This window comes from Brachyhypopomus gauderio, chromosome 9 (genome assembly GCF_052324685.1).
Source record: "Brachyhypopomus gauderio isolate BG-103 chromosome 9, BGAUD_0.2, whole genome shotgun sequence".
NCBI lineage: Eukaryota > Metazoa > Chordata > Actinopteri > Gymnotiformes > Hypopomidae > Brachyhypopomus > Brachyhypopomus gauderio.
The window spans coordinates 14,142,060-14,166,617 of NC_135219.1; the positions used below are offsets into that span (position 1 = coordinate 14,142,060).

General features: G+C 44.1%; 2 protein-coding genes across 11 annotated transcripts; one reads left to right on the forward strand and one right to left on the reverse strand.

Annotated features, from left to right (window-relative positions):
* Nucleotides 1–136: 136 nt before the first annotated feature.
* Nucleotides 137–5,595, reverse strand: ptgs2b (prostaglandin-endoperoxide synthase 2b). 3 transcript variants are annotated; one of them, XM_077017402.1, is made up of 10 exons: nucleotides 5,441–5,595; nucleotides 5,113–5,229; nucleotides 4,874–5,017; nucleotides 4,546–4,689; nucleotides 4,064–4,245; nucleotides 3,732–3,815; nucleotides 3,119–3,365; nucleotides 2,427–2,713; nucleotides 2,072–2,219; nucleotides 138–1,050 (listed from the first exon to the last, which is right to left on the reverse strand). In XM_077017402.1, the coding sequence occupies exons 1-10, from the start codon at nucleotides 5,496–5,498 to the stop codon at nucleotides 638–640; spliced, it is 1,824 nt and encodes a 607-aa protein (XP_076873517.1). In that variant the 5' UTR covers nucleotides 5,499–5,595; the 3' UTR covers nucleotides 138–637. The 3 variants fall into 3 exon arrangements, with proteins under 3 accessions (XP_076873519.1, XP_076873518.1, XP_076873517.1); XM_077017404.1 differs by lacking the exons at nucleotides 4,874–5,017; nucleotides 5,113–5,229; nucleotides 5,441–5,595 and adding an exon at nucleotides 4,334–4,470 and having other exon boundaries at nucleotides 137–1,050; nucleotides 4,546–4,685; XM_077017403.1 differs by lacking the exons at nucleotides 4,874–5,017; nucleotides 5,113–5,229; nucleotides 5,441–5,595 and having other exon boundaries at nucleotides 137–1,050; nucleotides 4,334–4,574.
* Nucleotides 5,577–23,451, forward strand: pla2g4ab (phospholipase A2, group IVAb (cytosolic, calcium-dependent)). Of its 8 annotated transcripts, none has more exons than XM_077017393.1 (19): nucleotides 6,238–6,663; nucleotides 7,228–7,386; nucleotides 8,780–8,913; nucleotides 10,223–10,304; nucleotides 11,115–11,263; nucleotides 11,383–11,496; nucleotides 11,683–11,720; nucleotides 12,553–12,697; nucleotides 14,606–14,742; nucleotides 15,021–15,243; nucleotides 15,433–15,547; nucleotides 17,757–17,894; nucleotides 18,473–18,562; nucleotides 20,297–20,362; nucleotides 20,659–20,880; nucleotides 21,120–21,304; nucleotides 21,634–21,823; nucleotides 22,348–22,505; nucleotides 22,753–23,449. In XM_077017393.1, exons 3-19 carry the CDS (start codon nucleotides 8,881–8,883, stop codon nucleotides 22,873–22,875), a joined length of 2,208 nt encoding a protein of 735 aa, XP_076873508.1. In that variant the 5' UTR covers nucleotides 6,238–6,663; nucleotides 7,228–7,386; nucleotides 8,780–8,880; the 3' UTR covers nucleotides 22,876–23,449. The 8 variants fall into 8 exon arrangements, with proteins under 8 accessions (XP_076873513.1, XP_076873508.1, XP_076873509.1 ...); XM_077017394.1 differs by having other exon boundaries at nucleotides 8,805–8,913; XM_077017397.1 differs by having other exon boundaries at nucleotides 7,228–7,337; nucleotides 8,805–8,913.
* The last annotated feature ends 1,107 nt before the right edge of the window (nucleotides 23,452–24,558 follow it).

A 24,558-nucleotide genomic window follows, 5' to 3' on the forward strand; every position in this document is an offset into this window, starting at 1 on the left:
ATAGTTCACCCCAAGCATGATGTCTGAGAAGGATGTCTGAGCATTACGAGGGACCTTCTCGGAGTTGGCAGCTGAAGCATTCATGTAAGTCAGTGCCATTTAAACATCATTCAAAAAACGGGGAATTCAACATTTTATAGAACATGTATTTATTGCATTTTGTATAGTTGTTCATTAGTGTGTGTCCAAACTTCAAGTGTTTCAAAATACTGTCAAAATTTTTCGGAAATAGTAATGAAAAATTACAGAGCTGACGAAAAGGAAATGACAGAGCAGGGATCAGATTTCATTTTAACCAGAACTGAGAGCAGAAATGCCGAGAAGCCTGAGACTGGTAAACAGTGTGTGATCAGAGGCTGATCTACCTGTGCACCCTCACCTGGGAGACGCACTAGAAGGAAAAAGGCTCGACTTCAGGTAAAGAAACAATGCACTTTCTGTCCTGAAATCTGAACTCAACAATACAAACATAACAATAAATACAAAAATATTCGTTCCATTTTTATAAAACACTTAACAGAGCCATACAAAAATAGGCATTTAAAAAAAAAATTTTCTATAAAATAAATAATATAAATATAGCATAAATAAATAAATACAACCGTTTTTTTAAAAGCACGTCTTTGCATGTTTTTGGTCACAGCTCTGAACTCCTGTCTTTAAGCAGTACTGTTGGGTTGACCTCTTTTTGACTCGAGTGTGCTGTGCTGGCGTTGATGGTGCTCAGCACAGAGTCCCTCACTTTGGGCACATGGAAGGAGGCCACAGGACACGGGCCCTTGACGTTATTGCACACCAGCTTCTGCAGGGAGGCGGTGTTGACGATGTTGAATCCGACCGCTCCGCCGAAGGTGCTGGGTTTCCAGTACTCTGGGGAGCAGATGGGGTTTCCCAGGAGACCTTTCAGGGAGTACGGGGCGCCCATCTCAACCATCGTCTCTCCAAAGATGCCATTGGGCCTGGGCTTCTCCACCAGTAGTCCTGGGTACAGCTCCACGGCATCCACATGTCCGTACATCTCCTCCAACTCTGCAGCCATCTCCTTCTCACCTGCAGCACAGAACAAGGTCCATCACATCACCCCGCCCACAGACGCTAGCATAACCTCACTTGCTCAGTGTTAGTTGAATAAAGGATCACGTTAATTCAGTCATACGGTTACGCTAAATCAAAAAGACTTCTGCTTCCAGGACTTGTCTCCATGTCATCATCTATTGTCAAGGTACATTTGTAATTACAAGTGCAGTGCAGTGTACGTAAGTAAATAGGAGTTAACAGCACCAGACTGGATCTTAAATCGTCTCCAGATACTCTCAATATTTAAGATTTAAATCTTGGATCTTATTATGATGTGTATAAACACCCTGTAGAGATTTGGAGAGCCCTTGAAACCTATGCTGGGATGGAGGTTTCCTGAAGTCCAGTCACACCTGTGTTTATTCTGGATTCATGAGACTATGTTTTGGATTGCTACCTATAATTTTAGTTTACACAGCTGGTAAGACGCAGCTGTAGTGGTGCCCAGTCTACTCCAGTACTGCCCAGTCTAATCCAACACTGCCCAGTCTACTCCAGCACTGCCCAGTCTACTCCAGCACTGCCCAGTCTAATCCAGCACTGCCCAGTCTACTCCAACAGTGCCCAGTCTACTCCAGCACTGCCCAGTCTACTCCAATATACTTCCCAGTCTATTCCAGCACTGTCCAGTCTACTCCAGTACTGCCCAGTCTACTCCAATATACTGCCCAGTCTATTCCAGCACTGCCCAGTCGACTCCAATATACTGCCCAATCTACTCCAACAGTGCCCAGTCTACTCCAACAGTGCCCAGTCTACTCCAGTACTGCCCAGTCTACTCCAGTACTGCCCAGTCTACTCCAATATACTGCCCAGTCTACTCCAATATACTGCCCAGTCTACTCCAATATACTGCCCAGTCTATTCCAGCACTGCCCAGTCTACTCCAACAGTGCCCAGTCTACTCCAACAGTGCCCAGTCTACTCCAACACTGCCCAGTGTACTCTAGCAGGCATTTAAGGAAGATAGTTTGTTTATTTTCTCCTTCCTCACCTGTCAGATCTTCGAATGAGACGTATGGCTTCATGTTGAAGCGTTTCCTGTAGGCGTTCAGAGACTGGAAGCGCATGAGGCGACTGTTTTCTATCGATTTCACGGCCACCATCAGCACGGCACGTCCCACGTTACGGCCACCTGCCACCTACACAAGAACACTGTGGATTAGTGCAAGCAGCTTGTTTGAACAACGAAGGTCTGATTTTTAAAAGTTAAACAATTAAGCAATTCCGCAATTCCATCAGCAAAATATTCACTCAAACACATTAGCTTGTAAACTTAACAAAAGCATATTATTTCTGAAATACAATATCGACATAAAGTCCAGAACTACAACTGAAGCTGGACTCACCCTGCCAGCAATCTGATTGGTGAAGGATTCCACCAGGTTGCTGATGCCATAGTCTGTCAGAAGTGTGGTATTGAAGAGGAACTGTGAGTAGTTGTAGACCTCATCCTGGATGTGGAAGCCATCGGGCATGAGAGGATGCCAGTGGTAGAGGGTGTTAAACTCGGAGGAAATCCGGTTCTGGTACTGGAAGCGCTGGTTGAAGAGGATCTCTGGATCAAATTTGAGCTTGAAGTGATAGCCACTAAGGTGCTGCACGTAGTCCTCAATCACAATCTTTATGGTCTCGCCTGCAGAAACGTCACAGTGATAAGGGTGACTCTGAGGACACCACAGAACACTAAAGAACATCACAAGAGCCCAACAGAACATCACAGAACCCCACAGAAGCCGTTATTGTGGAGAAATGTTCTAAATGATCTGCAACACAAGGAAGTGTTACGAGACAAGGTCATGGACAAAGTATAAGGATTTAACAAAAACAATGGACTTTATTCAATGAAGGACATTTAAATTTTTTTTTTATTTTAAATAAAGTTATGGTCACGTTTACATTTTGTCTGCATATGCAATCAAGTACATATTTACAACATACAGGATGAAAGGTCAAACGAGGAGATGGCGGATCACTTTATTTCCCTGATCCACGATCCACAGGCGGATTGTTATGAGATTGTAACAGATTATTCCCTCACCAATAAGGATGAGCCTGGTGGTCTGGAAGAGTCTCTCATCATCCCAGTCGGGATGCTCCGTCTTCAGGACATCACACACACGGTTGTGCTCTCTGAGCCAGAGGGTGGCATACATCAAGAGGCCTGGGACCAAGCCGAAGGCTTCGTGGCCCACAGCAAAGCGATGGGACTCCGGCACGTGTGGAGGGTAGTGCATGTCCACCTGGGCATCGCTAACCGTGGGAGGATAGACCTCACCATCCAGCACCTGAACAACACAAGACAGCATTCATTTAACTTCACCTGCTCAAAGGATCGTTTGACTTCACCCCCAAAATTAACCGTATTAACTTTAGTGCCATCGGTATCATCAGTATTAGGATTAAAATCTAGTAATGGCTAGCTAGAATTATGAAAAATAGATCATGCTATTGGTTCTTGTAGCTGTCATTAGACATGTTTGGTGAAACGTTTGTTTATGGGTTCTTTTTAAAAGTGAAATTGCAGTCATGTGCTTTATGAGGAAGAACAAATTCACAATGCAGCAACTGTGACTATGAGGAGAAGGAAGTTCATGGGTTAGAAAATTAAGTTCCACAGTAGCCAAGTCTACAGTAGGATCTTCTGGACCTACCTGATGTTTGAGCTTCCCGTCCTTGAAGAGGCGCAGTTTGTGCTGTCGTTCCAGCTCCTCTCCATAGATGTGACTCAGATCAACCTTGAAGAAGTGGGCAAAGGAACGTGGTTTAGAACTGCACAAATGACTCGTATAACATTCCTCTAAACACCCCACAGTCATGTAATGCAAACTGAGCAAAAATGAATACACTTAAAAAAAGAGAGAAAAAAAAAACTCAAACTCAACTGTCTTTTAGTACCTTCTACAAAATTCATTTGAGTGCAGGATGACTTTCATAAATCATGGCTCAAATGCTGCACAGACATGACTACACAAGGCTCACTCACTCCGTGGTTCTTTGCCCTGATGAAGGCCGGACCCTTCTTCATGTCGGTTTTGAAGAACTGGTGTGTGAAGTGCTGGGCGAAGAATGCAAACATGAGGCTGGTCTGCTGCGGGTCTGGGATGAACGTCCTCCTGAGCAGAAGCTTCTCCGCCATCACATTCACGTCAGGCAGCTCCTTCTTACCTGTGAAGGCCAGAGCAGAACCTTAGAACAGCAGAGCACCGGAGAGGAACAACGGGTGTGCAAAACGCCACTGAACCGGAGCTGAAACCTGAGACGGTGAGCTGGTGAACTTTAGTTCTTCTGTGGGGCGCCGAGGGAGTGTTTCCCAGCTCACCGTACCCTCTCCGCACACTGAGGCATGCTGGGGGGTTGGTCATGGGTTTGTGCTACGTTGGGCCCGCAGCCCTGTGAAGTAATGCTCTTTGTAAGCCGGTAGAAATGCTAACAAACAGGTTTTGAGAGGGGAAGAGTGAGGCTCACCTGCGACTCCCATCGGCGTTGGGCAGTCCTCTGGAACTGGGGGTAAGGTGCGGGTGAAGTACGACAGGTTGGAATACGCTTCCCAGCTCTTGTAACCATAGTCAGAATTGTATGTCGGGGGACTGTCAATCAAATGGGCCCGTGCTGTGTAGGGGTGAAGACAAAGTGTAGGGTTAAAATACTATCTATTAGTTCACAGTGTTACCACAAAATATTTAAAGTCATCTTTAAGGTGATTTTCAAAGAAAAAAAACGTCATGGTCTTTACCATTGGACAATATGTAAAAAAAGAGAACATTTGAGAAGATGTCTTGTGCTTGCAACTTACACGTGAGAACCAACCGCATGATGGCATCCCTCAAAAACGGAATGTTGTTGATAATGTTCCAGAGGGCTCTGAAGTGCGTGAGGATGTAATGTACGGTGTTCGGCGACGGCTTCAGGGAATATTTAATCCACGTGAAGAATTCAGCTATTGAGCAAAACACAAAACGTGTATAACAGACTAGAACATGTAAATAAATATAATGCTTGTATTGCCAGTTCATTAAAACTGTATGTACTTACGTGTTGTGCAGTTTTGCCCATAATATCCTGTGCGTGTGCAGTCACATTCGTAAGAGTCGTATCCGACCGTAGTACAGACGCCGCGATTCTCACATGGCTCTGAACAGCATGGATTTGCTGCATAGTAAACAAAAACACCGCTTATAAATACAGCAATTCAAGTTATTGGATTTACATACAGTCTTGCTTTCATCTACGGCAGTTATGTCGTACGATGCGAACACATTAGCGGCCCATATCATATCCAAGTCTATAACTAATAAGCATAAAGTCGGAAAACCCGAGTCCCGATTTGAAGGCGTTATGAATTAAATCCGTAAGTGCTCACCGCCTTCACAAGCCAAGACGCCCAGGAATAAAAGAAGGAACGGTACGGTCGTAGACATTCCAGTGCTTTTTAACGGAAGCGCCCCAAGCCGTTTCTTTGCCAGCTGAGATGTAAACGTGAATGAAGTTTGTCGACTAAGGTGCGCCTTTATATGCACCTAAGGTACGTGACGCAATACTTCTCCTTCCATGTAGGTCTCCCTTTCACCTTCATACTCAGTAATGTTCAGTAATGTGACTCTCATAGTAGTCAATACCACTTCACTAGATCGTGGGAACTAAAAATATCTGAAAAGTACGTACATACGTAATGAAACTATTAAAGGATTAAGCAAAATTAATTTCTAGTCCCATTAGGTTGTCAGCGCACGCTTTAATATGTAAGCTTTTAAAAAGGAAATATTATACCTGGTGTTTCATTAATTACAAATACACTTTGAGCACACTGTAATGCAGTGTTTGTATTAGTAGACTAATGCATCCGGAGTGCATTAGTTTAATACAAACACTGCATAAGAAAAAAAAACAAATGACGAAACGTGATTTTATTGAACGTTACCAGCTCAGAATGAAACGATTATTCGAATAATCTATGGAGTTGGTTAGGCCATGTAAATAAAATCACCTTAAATTTTAAATCTGATACTAGTGTCCTAGTAACGTGGGGATAACTTTGTTTCACACCAGCAATCAAAACACTAGTGTAGACGAATTAAAAAACGAGCGACGTTGCGGAGTGGTGTTTGATCGCCCCCTAGTGGAAAGAATGACACATGAACTGGTGATCGTCTCAAGCCAAAATGATCGTTCCGGCGGGCTATTTGTCTTCTTGAAGCTTCTTAGTTGGAGAATTCCGAGTATTCACATCTGGATTGTCCCACATCACATTCGCGTTGGCCCTTTCACGTTTATACTGACATTGGGATGCGAGTGATAGCCTAATCGTCCAGGATTTCATTAGAACCTGCAATTTCTGCAAGTTCTTTATAATCTTTGCGTAACAGACTCTAACAGACTCAAGACTTTCACAGCCTAAGAAAGGAGACAGAGATGGATTTAACATTTACACCGAAGGGGCGTTATTAGGGGCGTATTATTAGATTTAGGAAGATCATTAGGACCTCCCCCTTACCCCAACGATGGTTTGACCAAAACGCTTATTTGTTTGCAGGAAAAATGCGTTATTTTCTTGGATTTCATCCTTGACCTACAGCATCCATCCCGGTAAGTGCGCCGTGGTGCCTGCGTCTCTCATCAGCCCGTATGGACACACAGTCGCTCACGCACCTACAGCTGTGTGGCTGTACTGCCTGGTGTAAGTTTGAGTTTTGTGCGTTTTATTTTTATATAACACTTATGTGTTATTCACTGTAGATACAACCTTTTAAAACGACGTCAAATCTACGACGATTCTCGACTATTCGCTGACACGGATATTGCTACATAGCTGCACTGACACATTCGCTATAACGCCAAAATCCCTATCTAAAAATGGGTTTAAGATCTCATAAAACGGTTTACCTCTGACAAGAATGTGATACGGGTTATGTCTTTAACCAGAAGCATGACCAGATTATTTGATGTAATGGATCTAAAGTTATGAAGTTAACAGCGAAATGATCACTCTGTCTAAAACGCCAAGAACTATATCACATTACGTTCTTGCCTCACTCTTGACTTGAATTTAAAGTTTTTATGTTTAAATGTATTACATTTTTATGTTAGCATTCTATTTGCACCTAAATGTAAAACATTACCGTTGACTTTCTTTCTTTATCATTTGGGCAGGTTTGATCTGCATTGTCATAAACTTCCAAAGCATTCCAGTTGTGGACAGTAGGCTATGTGGTATACATTTAATAATATTCTATATGCTACGAGTTTGGGATAAACTCAAGGTACACCGTTTCTGATATGAGTGCCCTCATGTTAAGATTTTCGTGACAGGTGTGTTTAAAGTCGCCAATTCCAGTCTTCGCATTTGCACGAAACTAATAGAAAATACACAGCTTCTAATGTCAAAGTTATATATCAATATATAATATCTAGATATTATATAGATATATAGATATATCATATATAATATGAAAGTTTGCTCGTGCTCTCAAAATAATCCACAATGAAAATATAAAATTTCATTAATAACGAAATACTACTGGTAGATATATAAAGATGGTTCATAGCACAACTAAATATTCTAATGCTCAGACTATCTTAGATTAGCTTACTGGCAATAGTTATAGCACAGTTATCTTTTGTTTATTTTTAAATAGTACATTGGACCATAATCTGTGTTACTTGTAATTAATGTTATTATGCATAATATTTATAGTAATTAATGTTCAACCATAAACCGCAATGAGATGTCAGACTCAGTCTTGGAATTTACATCATAAGAAAGTGTTTCAAGACACTTTGGAAACACCAGTGGTTCAGTGAATAAATACGCACATGGATTTCCCCCAGAGCAACAAAAATCATATTAACTTACTAAACAGAGTTCTAGGAATTATTACCGTTCAGAGATTTACATCATGTTCACTGATTCTTTTCATGTTGGGTTAAACAAATCGTGATAATCTCCAAAGCCATCTGGAGTGAATATACACATGGCAGTTAGCATATCACAAATGAATACAGTATGCATTAAAGGAAGTGAACACACACACACACACACACACACACACACACACACACACACACACACACACACAGCAGTGGGCACCCACCACGCAGAGCCCAGTGGGCAGTTGGGGTTAGGCTGGTGCCCTGCTCAAAGGTGCATCAGCCATGCTTTGAACCTCTCAGTCCCGAGCGCATTTCCTCTAAGTTACGGGCCCATCTGCCCTAACGTGAGTCTGCAGAAAAGGATGGTTCGTGTAGGCAGGGGGGAGGCTGTTCTTGGCCTTACGGTCATATTCTAATTTAAGCAAACTGTTTTCTCACACATATTGCTGACTCACAGTGATTAGTGTGAATCATAACAGTGAGAATGGAGATGCGTGTTCTTTATTCCTCTTACCAAACACGCTATCTCATCTTTCGTGTTGCACATTTCCCCTTCTCATTGCTCTCTTCCTGACACACACTCACACATCGGCACACACACACTCACACACACACATGCACACACATACACCCCCCCCCCCCCCCACACACACACAATTCAATGCGTTTCATCACTAACATTTATTAATATAGGATACATATTTACAAAGGCACTGTTTTATTATGTGTAATGATATACATATGATTTAAATATTGGATGTTACAACTTGTCTTGTCATATTATTTACACTACAGTTTAAATGTAAACATTTACAGTTTAAATCTGACACAGGTCCCCAAATCCCTGTGCCTGACAGATAGATGAGCACCCTGTGAGTGAAGATAGGGCCTCTGACTGGGGAGAACTGGTCCTGACCCCCCCAGTACACCACCATGTCTGCTCTAGACCCTTATCAGTACATCATTGTAAGTTCATCCTGTTCTTCTAATAACCCTCTCCCATCACTGTCTTGTAATAATCATTTTTGCCCTACTACAAACACTACAGAATACTTATCGCACGTCCAGTTCCTGTGCTTGTACACTTTAAATGTGACGGTATGGAATACTGTAGAATGTGTGACATCACTTGTACTGCGCTGATGTCATCGTGCAACTGTAGTATTCCATTCTTTCCAAATATGGCACGTTTTCCATGGAACAAGGTGGTTGTTTAGTGTTTTGTCATCTCCGCACTGTAGGACAGCACGTGTCCACTGGCAGCACCCTCAGCTCATCCTGAATGCCCTTGCTGAGATCCCCCCCCCACCCCCAGCTCTCTGTAGCAGCTCATATCAGATTTAAAAGACTGACGCTCACCTACAAGTATGAACCAGAACCATGTTCTGCATCACGCTGCCTTCCAGCCTAGTCCTAACTCTAGTATTGACTCTAGTCCTGACTCTAGTCCTGACTCTAGTCCTGACTCTAGTACTGACTCTAGTACTGACTTTACTGACTCTCAAGACTTGAAGACATGCAACAAGACTCCTCCCTGTCCTTGCACCCTACTGGTGGAATAAGCTTCGTCTAGTCCATGCCAGGAATGTCCTCTGACAGTGGATGAATTTGGGAATCAGATTATCTAAGTTCTGCAGATTATCTGAGTTCCATCTCTACCCTGAACACCTGCAGGTGTTCTTCAAGACACAGCATTGTAGTGAAGGCAGAGTTCAGTGTCCACGTAGAACCTCAAATCCAGGGTGGTAGACCACCAGAGCATGGCAGACAGACACACGCAGTGAGACAGACACGTGCAGTGAGACAGACTCAGGAAGCACTGGGCTCCTGCTTACAGACTCCTGCACCAGATGTGAATGATCAAATGAAGATGGACAAGTTGTGGTCTAATTAAGGAGTGCTACAGGATCCGGACGTGCCTAAGACATTATACAGTAATTGTTCCATGAGTCTGAGTCCGTAATGTCCAGTGTGCTGTAGCAGGAGAAGACAGTGTACCAGCAATTGTGGTAATAGTAGCACTGCTAGCTGTAGTAGTAATAGTATCATTATTTGGTGCAGTAGTAATAGCAGTAGTAGTGATAGAAGTAAAGTTTCTGTAAAAAATGATTTTATTTTTTTTTATGTTTTACTATACATACATACATACATATATACTTACATCTATAATGCATTGGATGAATTCCTTTAATTCATATAGAATTTGTTGAATTTTTTATAGTTTTAGTGCTTTAAAGTTTTAATTCTCTGATTTGTGTGTGTTTCTGTTTCTAAGGTAGAACAACAGTATTCCCACAAACTCAGAGTGAAAGTTCAGCGTGCAGTAAATGTCACCAAGGGAGCGCTGGGAGACCTGTGTGAGTGGAGAAGTGTGTTCTTGTGTGAAGTGTGTTCTTGTGTGAGTGTGTTCTTGTGTGAGTGGAGAAGTGTGTTCTTGTGTGAGTGGAGAAGTGTGTTCTTGTGTGAGTGGTGAAGTGTGTTCTTGTGTGAGTGGTGAAGTGTGTTCTTGTGTGAGTGGTGAAGTGTGTTCTTGTGTGAGTGGAGAAGTGTGTTCTTGTGTGAGTGGTGAAGTATGTTCTTGTGTGAGTGGTGAAGTGTGTTCTTGTGTGAGTGTGTTCTTGTGTGAGTGGTGGAGCGTATTCTTGTGTGAGTGGAGAAGTGTGTTCTTGTGTGAGTGGTGAAGTGTGTTCTTGTGTGAGTGGTAAAGCGTATTCTTGTGTGAGTGGTGAAGCGTATTCTTGTGTGAGTGGTGAAGTGTGTTCTCGTGTGAGTGGTGAAGTGTGTTCTCGTGTGAGTGGTGAAGCGTGTTCTTGTGTGAGTGGTGAAGTGTGTTCTTGTGTGAGTGGTGAAGCGTGTTCTGAGTACTGAAGCATATTCTGTGAATGGTGAAGTGTGGTCTGGTGTAAGTGTTGGAGCATGTTCGTGTGTGTGTGTGTGTGTGTGTGTGTGGTGAAGCGTGTTCTTCTGTGCTAGTGATCATTTTTCTTCACATCAGATTTCATGGCACATGCTTATCATTTCTCAAACATGGTGTTGTTTTTGTGAGATGTTCTCATCTGAAAGCTCTATGCACTTGCCTGGTAAACAATCTGAAGATCACAGAGAACTGAGCAGAACATTTCATGCCTGCTTGCAAGTGAAAATGTTTGAAACGTTTGTGTTTGTAGTGGACACCCCAGACCCCTATGTACAGATCTACATCCGCACGGCCCCAGAGAGCAGGAGGAGAACCCACCACATAGATAACGACGTTAACCCAGAGTGGAACGAGACCTTTGAGTTCATATTGGACCCAAACCAGGACAACGTCCTGGAGGTAGTGGTTTTTCAATATGGCTTAATGGTTGCGCCCTTTCTGTCTGACTATTTAGTGTAGCCCAACAACATAGTTAAATGTTTTTACAGTTACTGACTGGTTGTGTGGAATATTTTCAGTTGACATTAATGGATGCTAATTATGTGGTTGATGAGACACTGGGATCAGCATCATACAACATTTCCCAACTCAAAGTGGGACAAACGGAAGTGGTTCCTTTTCTCATTGGAAAAGTAAGAATCTCCATAAATAACTGAATCATTCATTCATTCATTCATTCATTCCTCCATCCATTCTCTTTCCATATACTTTCTTCTTTTTCTACTTGCTCTGCTCTGTGAAGCCCAGTATGGCGTCAACCTTTGAAACAGTGGTGAGTCATAGTGCACTAACAGTTTGCCTTTGCGTTGTTCTGACAGGCCACCAGTGTGTACGTGGAGATGAGTCTGGAAGTTTGGTGTGTATTCCAGCTGCCCCAGCTGAACATGACACAGCTGTCTGTCCTCCAAAAGGCCAAGTCATGACGGCCTTGACTTACCCTGCCGCCCCCGTTAGCGTAAAGAGAGCATCGGTGCTAATGGTTTGGTTAGATGTGTTTGTGAGCCACTGCTGTTGTTGCTGGGTAGGGGACCAGAGCGACCTCGTGGCTGCAAGTGTGTGTTTTGACATCTTTTTGTACGACTGATTAGTCATGTCTGGAATGCAAAAGGGAAACTCTAAACTGACACACTAATGACGGAGGTGGCTAGCACCGTGTGAGATCAGAGTTCCTCCCTAGGGCAAACCCAGCCAGTCTAACATCTGTCACCAAGCACGTCAGGAAGAGAATTGCGACTGAGGACACTATTCAAACAGCAGTATGGAGATTTTAGCATAGTGAATACCACAAATGACAATGTGCATTCACAATGTGTATTCATGCTGCGCTCGTGAGTGAAAGCACATATTTAGGTTAGTGTCAAAGCTAATCGCCTTGTCCATGTTAACTCTTGTGCAACAACCTCTGGGCTAAACATGTGCCACATGTATAAATAGTAGCATTTATCTTCTACACAAGCTTAGTAAACAAGGAGGCTCTTGGTTTTGTAAGGCTGTTCTGCTGTTCCGCTCTCTCATTCAAAGGCTCCCGTTTCAAAACCGACATAGCACTGCATTGTACTTAAAACCCTCCCATTCTCTCATGGTGTTTGTGTCCTTGATGTGGAGTGTAGAACTGTGAAGCATGCTGTGTCCAGCAGGTGTGGTGTAGATGCTTGTGCGTGACGTGTGCTGTGTCCCTGGTTTCCCAGTTCTGGCATGGACCTTCGCTTCAGCGTGGCTCTCTGTGACAAGGAGAAACTCTACCGGCAGCGACGGAGAGAGAGAGTCATGCTGGCCATTAAGAAACTTCTGCACATGGAGAAGCCTCATCTCCTGCCCTCCTGCCCTGAAGAGGTACATTTTACACACACACACACACACACACACACACACACACACACACACACACACACACACACACACACACACACACACACACACACACACACACACACGTACACACACGTACACACACGCACACACACACAAATGCACGCACACATGCACACACATGCACACACACACACACACACACGCACACAAACGCACGCACACACACACGCACATTACTGTACAACGTTCCATACACCTCACTCAGAATGTGATGGAAAGCAGCTGAGTGACACTTCTCAGAAGTCAGCGCAATACCTGGAGTTTTTGAGCATCAAAATATAAAGCTATAAAGCTATAAAGCTTCAGGTCCCCATATTGCAGGTCCACACTCTGCAGGTCCCCACACTGCAGGTCCCCACACTGGAGGTCCCCACACTGGAGGGCCACACAATGCAGGTCCAGGCTTCCAGCAGGCATCGGCAAAAGAGAGAGCATTGCCCTGCTACTAGCATCCTTGCACTGGCTACCAGTCAGTGGAATTTAATGTTTTCTGTTCATGTTTTTAGCACTCTGTCCGTAACTCCTAGCTACATATCTGGCTGAGATTTCACAGTAATCCTGCTTCTGGTGACCTCCAACAGGAGTGCATGTTGTTTCCGGAAGTCTCTCACTGGCTGGTTGTGCAAGGATGTAGGCACAGTGAACACGGCTGACACGTAGTCCCTGATTTACACATAAGGCTAATACAGACCTCCCCAGGAAGAGCGCTAATGTGTACTGTGTGCTCTGTGATCATGGTGTGTGTGCTGCTGGTTGTATAAGGAGTTTTTTTGGTTTTTTTGCCTAGATCCTGTGATAGTGTGAAGTTAAGACATCGTAATACAATTGTAATGTTTAATAAACATCATGAAACCACATGCACACCTTTTCCTGAATTTAGCATATTAAGTAATTCAATTTATCTCATTTCATTGTTTTTTTTGTGTCTTTACCACTTTGATTTAAAGATGTTTTTCTATACAACCCTGTCTGCTATTCATTTTCAGTAACTAAGAGCAATCTGAGCAAGTTTAATATATCTTTTATAATTAAAAATTCATTTATAAAAAGCAGATATGGTCAAATGATTTTAGCATGTATATGTTTTTTACTTTGGTCACTGACATCATGAGAGGAAGTGTTGCTCCATCTCTCTGTGTGCTCACCACTAACAACGGCTCTCCCATGCTTTCAGTTGTTCCTAGTGGTCTGTCAGCTCTGCTGTCTTAGGTTTCTGGGTTAAGGACAGGTACTGACCTCTGCTGTCTTAGGTTTCTGGGTTAAGGACAGGTACTGACCTCTGCTGTCTTAGGTTTCTGGGTTAAGGACAGGTACTGACCTCTGCTGTCTTAGGTTTCTGGGTTAAGGACAGGTACTGACCTCTGCTGTCTTAGGTTTCTGGGTTAAGGACAGGTACTGACCTCTGCTGTCTTAGGTTTCTGGGTTAAGGACAGGTACTGACCTCTGCTGTTCTGCTGTTGTTTATTACAGTCACTGTTAATCCTGCCCTATATTTTTATGCCCTGTTTTAATTGCATGTGCATGCTTGCCATGTGAAAATAACAAATCAATGAGCGTAATGTCAAAATCAACCCTTACCACACAACGGTGGGTGTTTCAAATGTGATCAAGAGTTGACCATCAGTCCATCTGACAAAGACATGGATTAATATCTGAGAAGGACCCAACTCTTACTTCACAGTATTCCGAAGTTGGGAACATTTATGCTCATTATTTATCACTAAACCATTATGCTCATGTAAAATTTCACTGAACCTATGTGTCAAGTGAGGGTGATGCAGGGGTGGCTGAGAGGAAGTGACCTCAGCAGGCTTGTAGAAGGTGAAGACCTTGTTCGGGAAGTGATCCGATGTGAACGTGTGTCCACAGGTCCCCGTCATAGCCGTGCTGGGCTCTGGAGGCGGGTTCCGAGCCATGGTTGGGTTCTCGGGTGTGATGAAGGCTCTGTATGAGTCAGGGGTTCTGGACTGCAGCACATATGTCGCTGGCCTCTCCGGATCCACATGGTGAGCACCAAGAGTGCAGGAGTGAGTTTGATCCTGGGGGGGAGGGACAGGAGAGGACAAACGCAGCTGTTTTCTATTTTGGGGTGAACATGTCCCTCACTTCCCCCGTGCTTCCTATGTCAATGGGGAGCGTTCCACCTCCAGCACACAGTGCTCTGCACTGAAAAAGATTCTTAATGATTCTCAGGGAAATTTTCTCCATGTTATCCATCCACCGCTGTACGATGGTCTTTCCAAGTCTACATCTTCCTGGAGTTGTCCTATTCTCTCTCGCCCAGGTATATGTCCACGTTGTACTCCCACCCGGAGTTCCCTGGAAAGGGTCCGGAGCAGATTAACCAGGAGCTGATGAGCAGCGTGAGCAGCAACCCTCTACGGCTTCTCCTGCCGCAACACCTCACCAACTACGTCCAGGCGCTGTGGAGCAAGAAAGCCAGGGGCCAGCCCGTCACCTTCACCGACGTCTTTGGCATGCTGATCGGAGAGACCCTCATTCCTGCGGTGCGTACCACATCGCCTGCTCCGCTCACAGCACATAAAGAATCTCATCGACGCCTCCTCCGCTTTGGCTGGAGGGGGAGGCAGGGTTTGTTCTGCGTCTGCAGAGTGGCGACTGACGCCTGTCTCCGTCCCGCCCTGTCTCCGTCCCGCTCTGTCTCCGTCCCGCTCTGTCTCTGTTCCACTCTGCAGAGGATGGACACTAAGCTGAGCGAGATCCAAGAGAAGACAGACGAGGCCCAGTCTCCTTTGCCCCTCTTCACCTGTCTGCATGTCAAACCGGACGTGTCTGAGCTCATGTTTGCTGGTAGGTGTGTGTGTGTGTGTGTGTGTGTGTCACTTTGTGTGTGTGTGGGGGGGCACGTTTTGTTTTCTGTTTGGAATGAATGAGCACTGTCTTCCCCTTTGTTCCCCTTGGAGACTATACGACCTGAACAGATCACCGTAATGACAATGGTGACCAGAACAGGTCATTCATAGACATAGACCTGCCAATTACTGATGAGTCCTACCTGTAAAAAGCACTCACAAACAAGGGCCACCTGAACAGATTAATGAACTGTATGAACCTCCCAGTAGGTGCCATCATTTCCGACGCCCTGAGGAATGTCACAGCTGTGTGTGCAGGTGCGTCTGGTACCGGTGGCACTTCTATTGCCCACACCTTGTTCATGCAGGTGCGTCGGTGGAATTCATAAACACATCGGAAAATTTACAGACTTGCATATTTGCAGCCAAGCCTGTTAACAGTCTGTGAGTGTGTGAGTGCACACATAACACTGAGTACCCTTCCCCAGCCTGACTTCCTCTTCGTCACATTTATGAAAAATGTTTATTTATATGCTCATTAATTTATCTTTGAAACTACTCTAAAAGTGACTTTTCAAATCAGTGTTCAGAATTAACCTTTAGTTTATTAGCTGAATCTTGCATCCTGGCTTAGATGACCCTATTAGTTCAAACAGCAGTATGGAGATGGTTGACATTGAACTGATGATAACTAATAAATGATTTATTAAGGGTTAATTGGTTGGTTTATTTGCAAATCATTGAAAAGTTGAAATAAATGAAAGTTCTTTGCATATCCAGTTGCATACCCCAAGGTGCTAACGTGAACCCCAGGCAGCGTTCACTGTGTGATATACCAATAAATGTGTGTAAGTCACCCTGCGTGAAACCATCTGACCACGTAAGCAGTAAAAGAGGGAGTGTGTTATCATGAATGACATCCAGGTGATTTAAATCACTGCTAGAATGTTTTCCATGATAACACACAACCTCAAGTGTTCTTTTGTACAAACGAGGCCTAAACGTCACGTTAAAAATGCTTTAACATTGCCGTTTCCTTCCGCCAACAAACTCTTCCACAACAAATAACTTGTTGCTATGCAACTGTAACAATTGCCTGTTTAACAGAGTTTAAAGGCGCCGCCAGGTAAAGGCAGTAATGACACAACACTACACAGAATGAAAACACTTGACTGCGGTGTGAGAGACCTGCTGTTGCTCTCCCTGTCTCCCTCTCCGGTGACCTCTGTTTCTGTAATTGTTACGCCATCACAGCAGTCAACCTAAACGTTTTCAAGATAATGGCAGATTCGGAACTTGGTGTGCGTCTGCGTCACACTCTGCCAGACCAAACAGGCTGCAGGTCACATGTTGTCTTTTCAAAGTCATCCGCTGTAGCCACTTCTCATTTTGGATGTGCACGAAACAGCGAAGGGTTGGTTGCATAAAACCTGCAGTTACTTAGCAAAGCGTTAGCGAGATGGTACAGTTTTGGTATAAGATAATTGTGCTGTTATCATGAATATCAGCATGGTTGGAGCGCTTCTCCACCAATCAGATTGTGAAGCTGGTGAAGCACTTCCTGGGTCGTTCTGCATCTTACCACTTCATCTCCATCCATCTTGCCCTTGCGAAGCTGGATTTCTGCATTTCAAATATGAGAACATTTTGTTTGGATTTTTTGGAACAGTGAATACTTTCACTCTGGCCATGACTGACATGCATATTAATACAACCATAAGCATTTAAAATATGCCTTGTTAAAACTTCCATAGCAATATTTAGTAACAGATTAAGCCTGAGGCCTATGTAATTCTTCGAAGGGCTTATACAGACGGGGCAAATATTACTCATCAAAACATTGCTCGCTTTCATACGCATCATGTTCAAACAATAACCCTCGTCATTCTGGTACTGAAATAGCCATCCATAGAAAAAAAACATTAAAGAGAACAGTGCCCCTCCCTCCTGTGTGTGTGTGTGTGTGTGTGTGTGTGTGTGTGTGTGTGTGTGTGTGTGTGTGTGTGTGTGTGTGTGTGTGTGTGTTGCCATGAGGAGTCATTGTGCGAGGACATGGGTGCATGTGTGACGCTGTTGTGGAGTGGAACTGCCGTGTTCACTCCTGTGTTCACTCCTGCTTTCTTCTTCTGAGACACTGGGGCTGACCTGAAAAGTGTGTCAGTGTGCTACAAACACAGTGAGACAGTGCATTTGTGTTTGATTGACAGACTGGGTGGAATTCAGCCCCTATGAGATTGGCATGGCTAAATATGGAACGTTCATGACCCCTGACCTTTTTGGCAGCAAGTTTTTCATGGGGACTGTAGTCAAGAAATATAAGGAGAATCCTTTGCACTTCTTAATGGGTAAGATTCAGTTTCTTAACTCCCAAAACATGATCATCTGTCTCTGTCACATGTGCTGGGTGAAAAAACAGCAGTTTGGCAAAAAAGTAAAAATACAAGCTTCTGTATCTGATTCACCTATTTTGCAAGGTGAATCAAGTGAGGGTGTTTCTAAGGAAATGATTACCCTATTTCTGTGGTGGTACAACTAAATGCTTCCTGTGTATGAGATATAGTAAACTTACAGTATAGTAAACTTTGTTAGTCAGTGTGGTAACATGGGAAAGGTCAGGACTGTGGTACATTTGTGTGGGGCAGACACATGTCCCCTGAGGGAGAGAAAGCTTAAAGCAAAAAGCTGAAAGCATTCTTGTAGCTTAATCCTCTTTAGAATTTTGCTCTTGAAGATGGATATCTCAGTTAAGAGAGTTTTCATCATAAAGGAAGCCTGCTTTTAATGTAAAGCTCTGTGTAGTGTGTGTAGTGTGTATAGTCTGTGTAGTCTGTGTGTAATAGTTGGCACTTTTTATTTAGTCTAAGTTTCACTGCAGGAAAAAGCAGAAGTCAAGATTGCTAAATGTGTGTGTGTGTGTGTTTAGGGGTATGGGGCAGTGCCTTCTCCATTCTCTTCAACAGAGTTCTGGGGGTAAGAGACACAGCAGGGGGCAGCACCATGGAGGAGGAGCTGGGTAGGGTGCACATCTCCTAACACCACACTTCTTCCACACTTCCTCCACACTTCCTCAAACAGCAGCACCAAGAGGACACACACGCTGACTCTACGTAGGCACAAACACACACACACAGACTCTGCTTAGGCACACACACACGCAGACTCTAGTTAGGCACACACACACACACACACATACACAGACTCTAGTTAGGCACACACACACAGAGACTCTAGTTAGGCACACCCACACACACACACACACACACACACACACACACACACACACACACACACACACACATGCACACACACACACACACACACACACAGACTAATTAGGCACACACACACAGAGACTCTAGTTAGGCACACACACACACACACACACACACACATACACACACACACACAGACACACAGACTCTAGTTAGGCATACACACGCAGACACTCTGTAGGCGCACATACACATGCAGATTTACTTAGGCACACACATGCAGATTTTAGTTAGGAACACGCACACATGTGCAGACTCTAGTTAGGTACACGGACACATGCAAACTTTTGTTAGGCACACACGTGCAGACTCTAGTTAGGCACACACACATGTGCAAACTCTAGTTAGGCACACACACACACACACACACACACATGCAGACTCTAGATAGGCACACACACACGCACACATGCAGACTCTAGTTAGGCAAACACACACACACACACACACACACACACACACACTCCAGTTAGGCACACACACACACACACACACACACAGACTCTAGTTAGGCACACACACACACACACACACTAATACACATGCAGACTCTAGATAGGCACACACACACGCACACATGCAGACTCTAGTTAGGCAAACACACACACACACACACACACACACACACACACACACACACACACAGACTCCAGTTAGGCACACACACACACACACACACAGACTCTAGTTAGGCACACACACACACACACACACACACTAATACACATGCAGACTCTAGTAAGGCACACACACACACAGACTCTAGTTAGGCACACACACACACACACACACACACACACACACACACACACACACACACACACACACACACACACACACACACACACACACTCATACACATGCAGACTCTAGTTAGGCACACACACATGCAGACTCTAGTTAGGCACACACACACTCACACATGCAGACTCTAGTTAGGCACACACACACACACACACACACACACACGTGCAGACTCACACACGTTAGGCACACACACACTCATACACATGCAGACTCTAGCTAGGCACACATTCACACACACATACACACACACGTGCAGACTCTAGTTAGACACACCACTCCATGCATCTCTATAAGATCGACATACAAGGCAGAGGTGGTGGATTTATGAGTTATCATGAGATCATTATCAGAATGCTTAGCTTCTGTGTTTGTGGTTAGTTACACTCAAGGGCTCAGTCCCATATACACTCACAGGAAAAGTAATGACTTCAGGAGATCGATAAGATCACGACCTATCTAGTTTTCTGAAGTTAGACATCAAAAGAGAAGCAGTCTGTCCCGTCTGATGCTATTTGCAGTAACATTTCTTTGAACACAGACTATCCATTGCAAACATCTCAGTAGCTGAGTAAGGCTCTGCACTGATGTGTGTCTGATGCATGGAGGTCTGCTGTAGAGTGACGTCAGGCCAGGCTCGTTCCTTAACCATGGCTGTGCTTATCTCACAGAACAAATCAAACCAGAGCATATTGTCGGGGACGAAAGCCTCGACAACGATGAAGACTTACACAAAGGTGAGAAACGTCTGCTCCACACAGGTCTCGGTCCACAGGCCGGAATTTACTAGTCTTGAGTGCATCGTGGAGAGGCAGAGAAGACATAATAAAGGCTTTAAGGAAGAGAGAGAGACAGAGAAAGAGAGAGACAAAGAGAGAGACAGAGTGAGAAAAAGACAGGCAGAGAGAGAAACAAAGAGAGATTAAGAGGAGGAGAAAGGGATATGAGAGGTAGATGGAGAAACTACGCCCACATCTTTCAGCTCTGGTTTGACTGTTCTCTCTTGGCCCGTGTGCTGCCCTGTGCGTCCCAGCCGGCATGGGGGACGAGCAGCACCACGCCCAGGCCAGCTGGATGCAGCGCATGATCACATCACTCTTCAGTGAATCGGCGCTCTTCAACACGCGGGAGGGCAGGGCAGGCAAGGTGCACAACTTCATGCTAGGCCTCAACCTGAACGCCAGCATCCCCTTCTCTCCCTTCAGCGATGTCCTCACCTCCAACGGCCCAGAGGAGGAGGTGGACGCGGTCACAGGTCAGAGGGAATGAGCTCTGCCAGCAATGGGCTGGATGAAGACTGAATGAATGCATTTAGGGGATAGTTAGCCTCATTTTGATTTGATTTGCACAATGCTAAATTGACATAATGTTAGCTTTCATTGCTAGCAATGTTTACATGCGAGGGTGAAGAATTACTGTAAGGTGCTGAGGTGTTTGTCACTGAGATGTTTGTCACTGAGGTTTGCCTCTCTCCACTTTGGGAAATGGTGCTAGACCCAGACGAGTTTGACCGCATCTATGAGCCACTGGACGTGAAGAGCAAGAAAATACATGTTGTGGACAGTGGCTTGACCTTTAACCTCCCCTATCCTCTGATCCTGAGACCCCAGAGGGGCGTTGACCTTATCATCTCCTTTGACTTCTCAGCAAGGCCTAGTGACTCCAGTCCTCCATTTAAGGTTATTGCACATACTAACAAGCAAATGCACTGATAAAAGCATCACACACTCATAAACACACACTCTTCACAATCTCACATGGCGTACTCTTTCAGTTAATAGATCAGATAACAGGCTAACAGCGATGTTATCAGTGACGAGTTTGAAGCACGTCTGATTAAGTTTGGCCCTGTGTGGGATGCCTGTCTAAAGAAAAGTAATCGTGTTACTGGTACATACATTTACACAAGACACAAAAAGGTCGAAGAGAATGAATGGTGTTGCCAAGTGCTCTACAATTCCTTATTTACACCACACCTCCTTTTTGTCTTTTGTTTTTCCTTTATCAGGAGCTTTTGTTAGCGGAGAAATGGGCACGCATGAACAAGCTTCCGTTTCCAAAAATAGACCCCAAAGTGTTTGACCGCGAGGGGATGAAGGAGTGCTATGTCTTTAAACCCAGAAAGGGGGACAGGAATTGTCCCACCATCATCCATTTTGTCTTAGTAAACATAAATTTCAGGAAGTTCAAAACTCCAGGTAAGTGTGTATATACCATAACAGTCAGAATTTTGGACACAGCTTACTGAATTTGTCCCAAATGTCTGAATGTGTTTCAGAATGTTAGTGGCATTTGTTTCAAATACAAATAGTGAAATGATTTGGTTTTCAAAACATAAATAAAAATGTATAAATTTCAAATATATATTTAAATTCATTTTGCCTCTTCAGCAAATATCTTTCATTTACCACATTTGTCCCTCATCTAAGTACTAGACATTAATTTGGTCTTTGGTAAAACAAATGAGAAAGAGAGAGAGCAAAAGAGGGAGAAATGGTGAAAGACAGATAAAGAAGACTTGCTGAAAGCCCAGAGTTCTTGTCACATCTTCAGCTGTAGTCTGTGTGTGCAGGCGTGAGGTCTATGTTTCTATGTGAGGTCTAGGTGTGTGGTTCCCACTTTGTAATTCTAACAGATAACAATGTTGTGGTTTTACGATGTATTATTCATTTGTTTCTGGTATTGTTCGTTTTTATAAAAGCTTCTTGTGTGGATTCCCTAGGAGCTCCTCGCCAGACTGAAAAGGAGAAGGAGTTTGCAGACTTTGACATCTTCGATGACCCGGAGACACCGTACTCGACGTTTAACTTCCAGTATTCCAACCAGGCTTTCACCCAGTTACATGACCTCATGGAGTTCAACACACTCAACAACATAGAGGTCAGAGTCCAACACTTTCAATAGAGCAGAGGTCAGAGTTCAGGCAGGTCACCAGCCCTGCTACGCATTTGTGTGTGGGTCTTGTGACATAGAAGGGGACGTGTTCCACAACCAGTTTACTCCTGATATTAAGAGACCAGTTAGTGGAGCACAGATAGTCCTGAGTGGTGGCTGCTGGGTTGTCATCCTCTTGTGGCCATTTTAGACCAGGTTAATAGCTGTTCATCTGGCACTGATTCCTTCCCAGGTGATCAAAGAGGCCATCTTGGACAGCATCGCATACAGGAAGGAGAATCCGTCCCGCTGTTCCGTGTCGCTCTCGCTCAACGAGATCCACAGCAAGAGATTTCTGAAGAGGGCCCACAAATGAGGGAGGACAGGGAGCACCGTGGTACCCAAGATGACCCAACACTTCGGGGAGAGCGGGAATACTGTCGGAATTACTACCTTCTTATTCACATACTCAGCTTGTGTTCGGACTGAAAATGAAGGATTAGACTGACGCCATGCCCTTAGCATCCCTGACGCCAACCTGGAAACATTGTGGGGTGATACGCAGGAACTTTTATATGACTCTATTTTACATTAGAATGATTTTAGAAATAAGTTCTCAGAAATAATTTATTTAATCTTTAATAATATACATTTTAAACAACAGCAAAACTAATACACTGAAACTGTAATCAATAAATCACACTAAGCCTTGATTTGTAGCAGTATGTTCCTGAAAATGTCTAAAATACCAGAAGGTTCACCTAATGTTTAAGTGCAATACAGACAAGTCTTATCCCCCTTTACTCCTGGTTTATCCTCTTTATTGCCATCTCACCACAGACACACTGAGTCAGGAATGACCTGTGTTCCCTCAGGCTCATGATCCCACAATCAACAAACTAAACTGGTATTAAAATTTGTATTAATTATACAAATTAAAATGTGTGAAACTACAACAATTTCTTTGTTGTTGTAGTGTCAATTGTGATTGGCTTGTATGGGTTAGTTTGAGGCATTGCTTGGTACACCTGTCTATGGGGTGTTGGGAACACTTGTCTGGTAAGTTGGGTATACCTGTCTGTGGGGTGTTGGGTACACCGGTCTGTGGGGTGTTGGATACACCTGTCTGTGGGGTGTTGGGTACACCTGTCTGTGGGGTGGATGTTGAATAAACCTGTATGTGGGGTGTTGAGTACACCTGTCTGTGGGGTGATGGGTACTCCTGTCTGTGGGGTGGATGTTGAGTACACCTGTGTGTCATGTGTTGGGTACATCTGTCTGTGGGGTGTTTGAATGGCTTTAAGAGAGGAGAGTAAATAGAAACTGAAGGAGGTTCAAACTCTAATGACAATGGAGCTTCAAAACGTCCGTGTGCGTGAATGTGTGCTTGCGTGCATGTGTTTAATGCCAGTAACTAAAGCAACATCAGGTTTGTTTTCTGGTATATCTGTGACATTCAGGTGATGTTTATGAGACCCAGGAATGCCACACTTTACACCTACACACTGACAACCAAAACAAGACCATGGAGTATCTCCCTGTGATTATACACCATATAAAGGAGGTATTTCTGTTTGGTTGTTATTTCATACTCTTAGACGCACATTGCAGTATGAGTCATAAAGAGAGACCGAGAGGTGCAGGATGTGTGTGCATGTGTGTGTGAGAGAGAGAATGAAAGTAAACGAGTCATTATGTGTTATCTGAGCTTTCCGGACGCCCCAAGCCCACAGCTTCTGCAAAAGATATTAAATTCACACTAATTAGCATGGTGTGTGGACGCTGGTGGCACACAATGAAACTGTACACACTCCAGTGCGCATGTATGACGTGTGGTGTGTAAAGCAATGTGAGGCAGAAGGCCGTTGTTGTGTAGACCTCACGGAATGCTTACCCATAAATCCTAGCTCCTGCCCTGAACTTGACTCTTGCCTTTCACACTGGCTTTGCACTACCAAGTCATAGAATCACACTTGTCTTAATAATTCTATGATTCAAAATTCTGTGGAAAGTAATGACCACAGCTAGATTCAGGCTCCCTAAAACTCATAGCTCACAT

Bases quoted from the DNA above. Each gene is read 5' to 3' on its own strand.
- ptgs2b (XM_077017402.1), bottom strand. From the start codon at position 5,498: ATGTCTACGACCGTACCGTTCCTTCTTTTATTCCTGGGCGTCTTGGCT. The intron at 3,816-4,063 runs GTGAGTGAGCCT...CACTTCTTCAAG, and splicing joins TCAGGGCAAAGAACCACGGA to GTTGATCTGAGTCACATCTA. The intron at 1,051-2,071 runs GTGAGGAAGGAG...TCTGTGCTGCAG, and splicing joins CTCATTCGAAGATCTGACAG to GTGAGAAGGAGATGGCTGCA.
- pla2g4ab (XM_077017393.1), top strand. From the start codon at position 8,881: ATGTCTGCTCTAGACCCTTATCAGTACATCATT. The intron at 14,743-15,020 runs GTGAGCACCAAG...TCTCTCGCCCAG, and splicing joins GGCCTCTCCGGATCCACATG to GTATATGTCCACGTTGTACT. The intron at 21,305-21,633 runs GTTATTGCACAT...TTCCTTTATCAG, and splicing joins ACTCCAGTCCTCCATTTAAG to GAGCTTTTGTTAGCGGAGAA.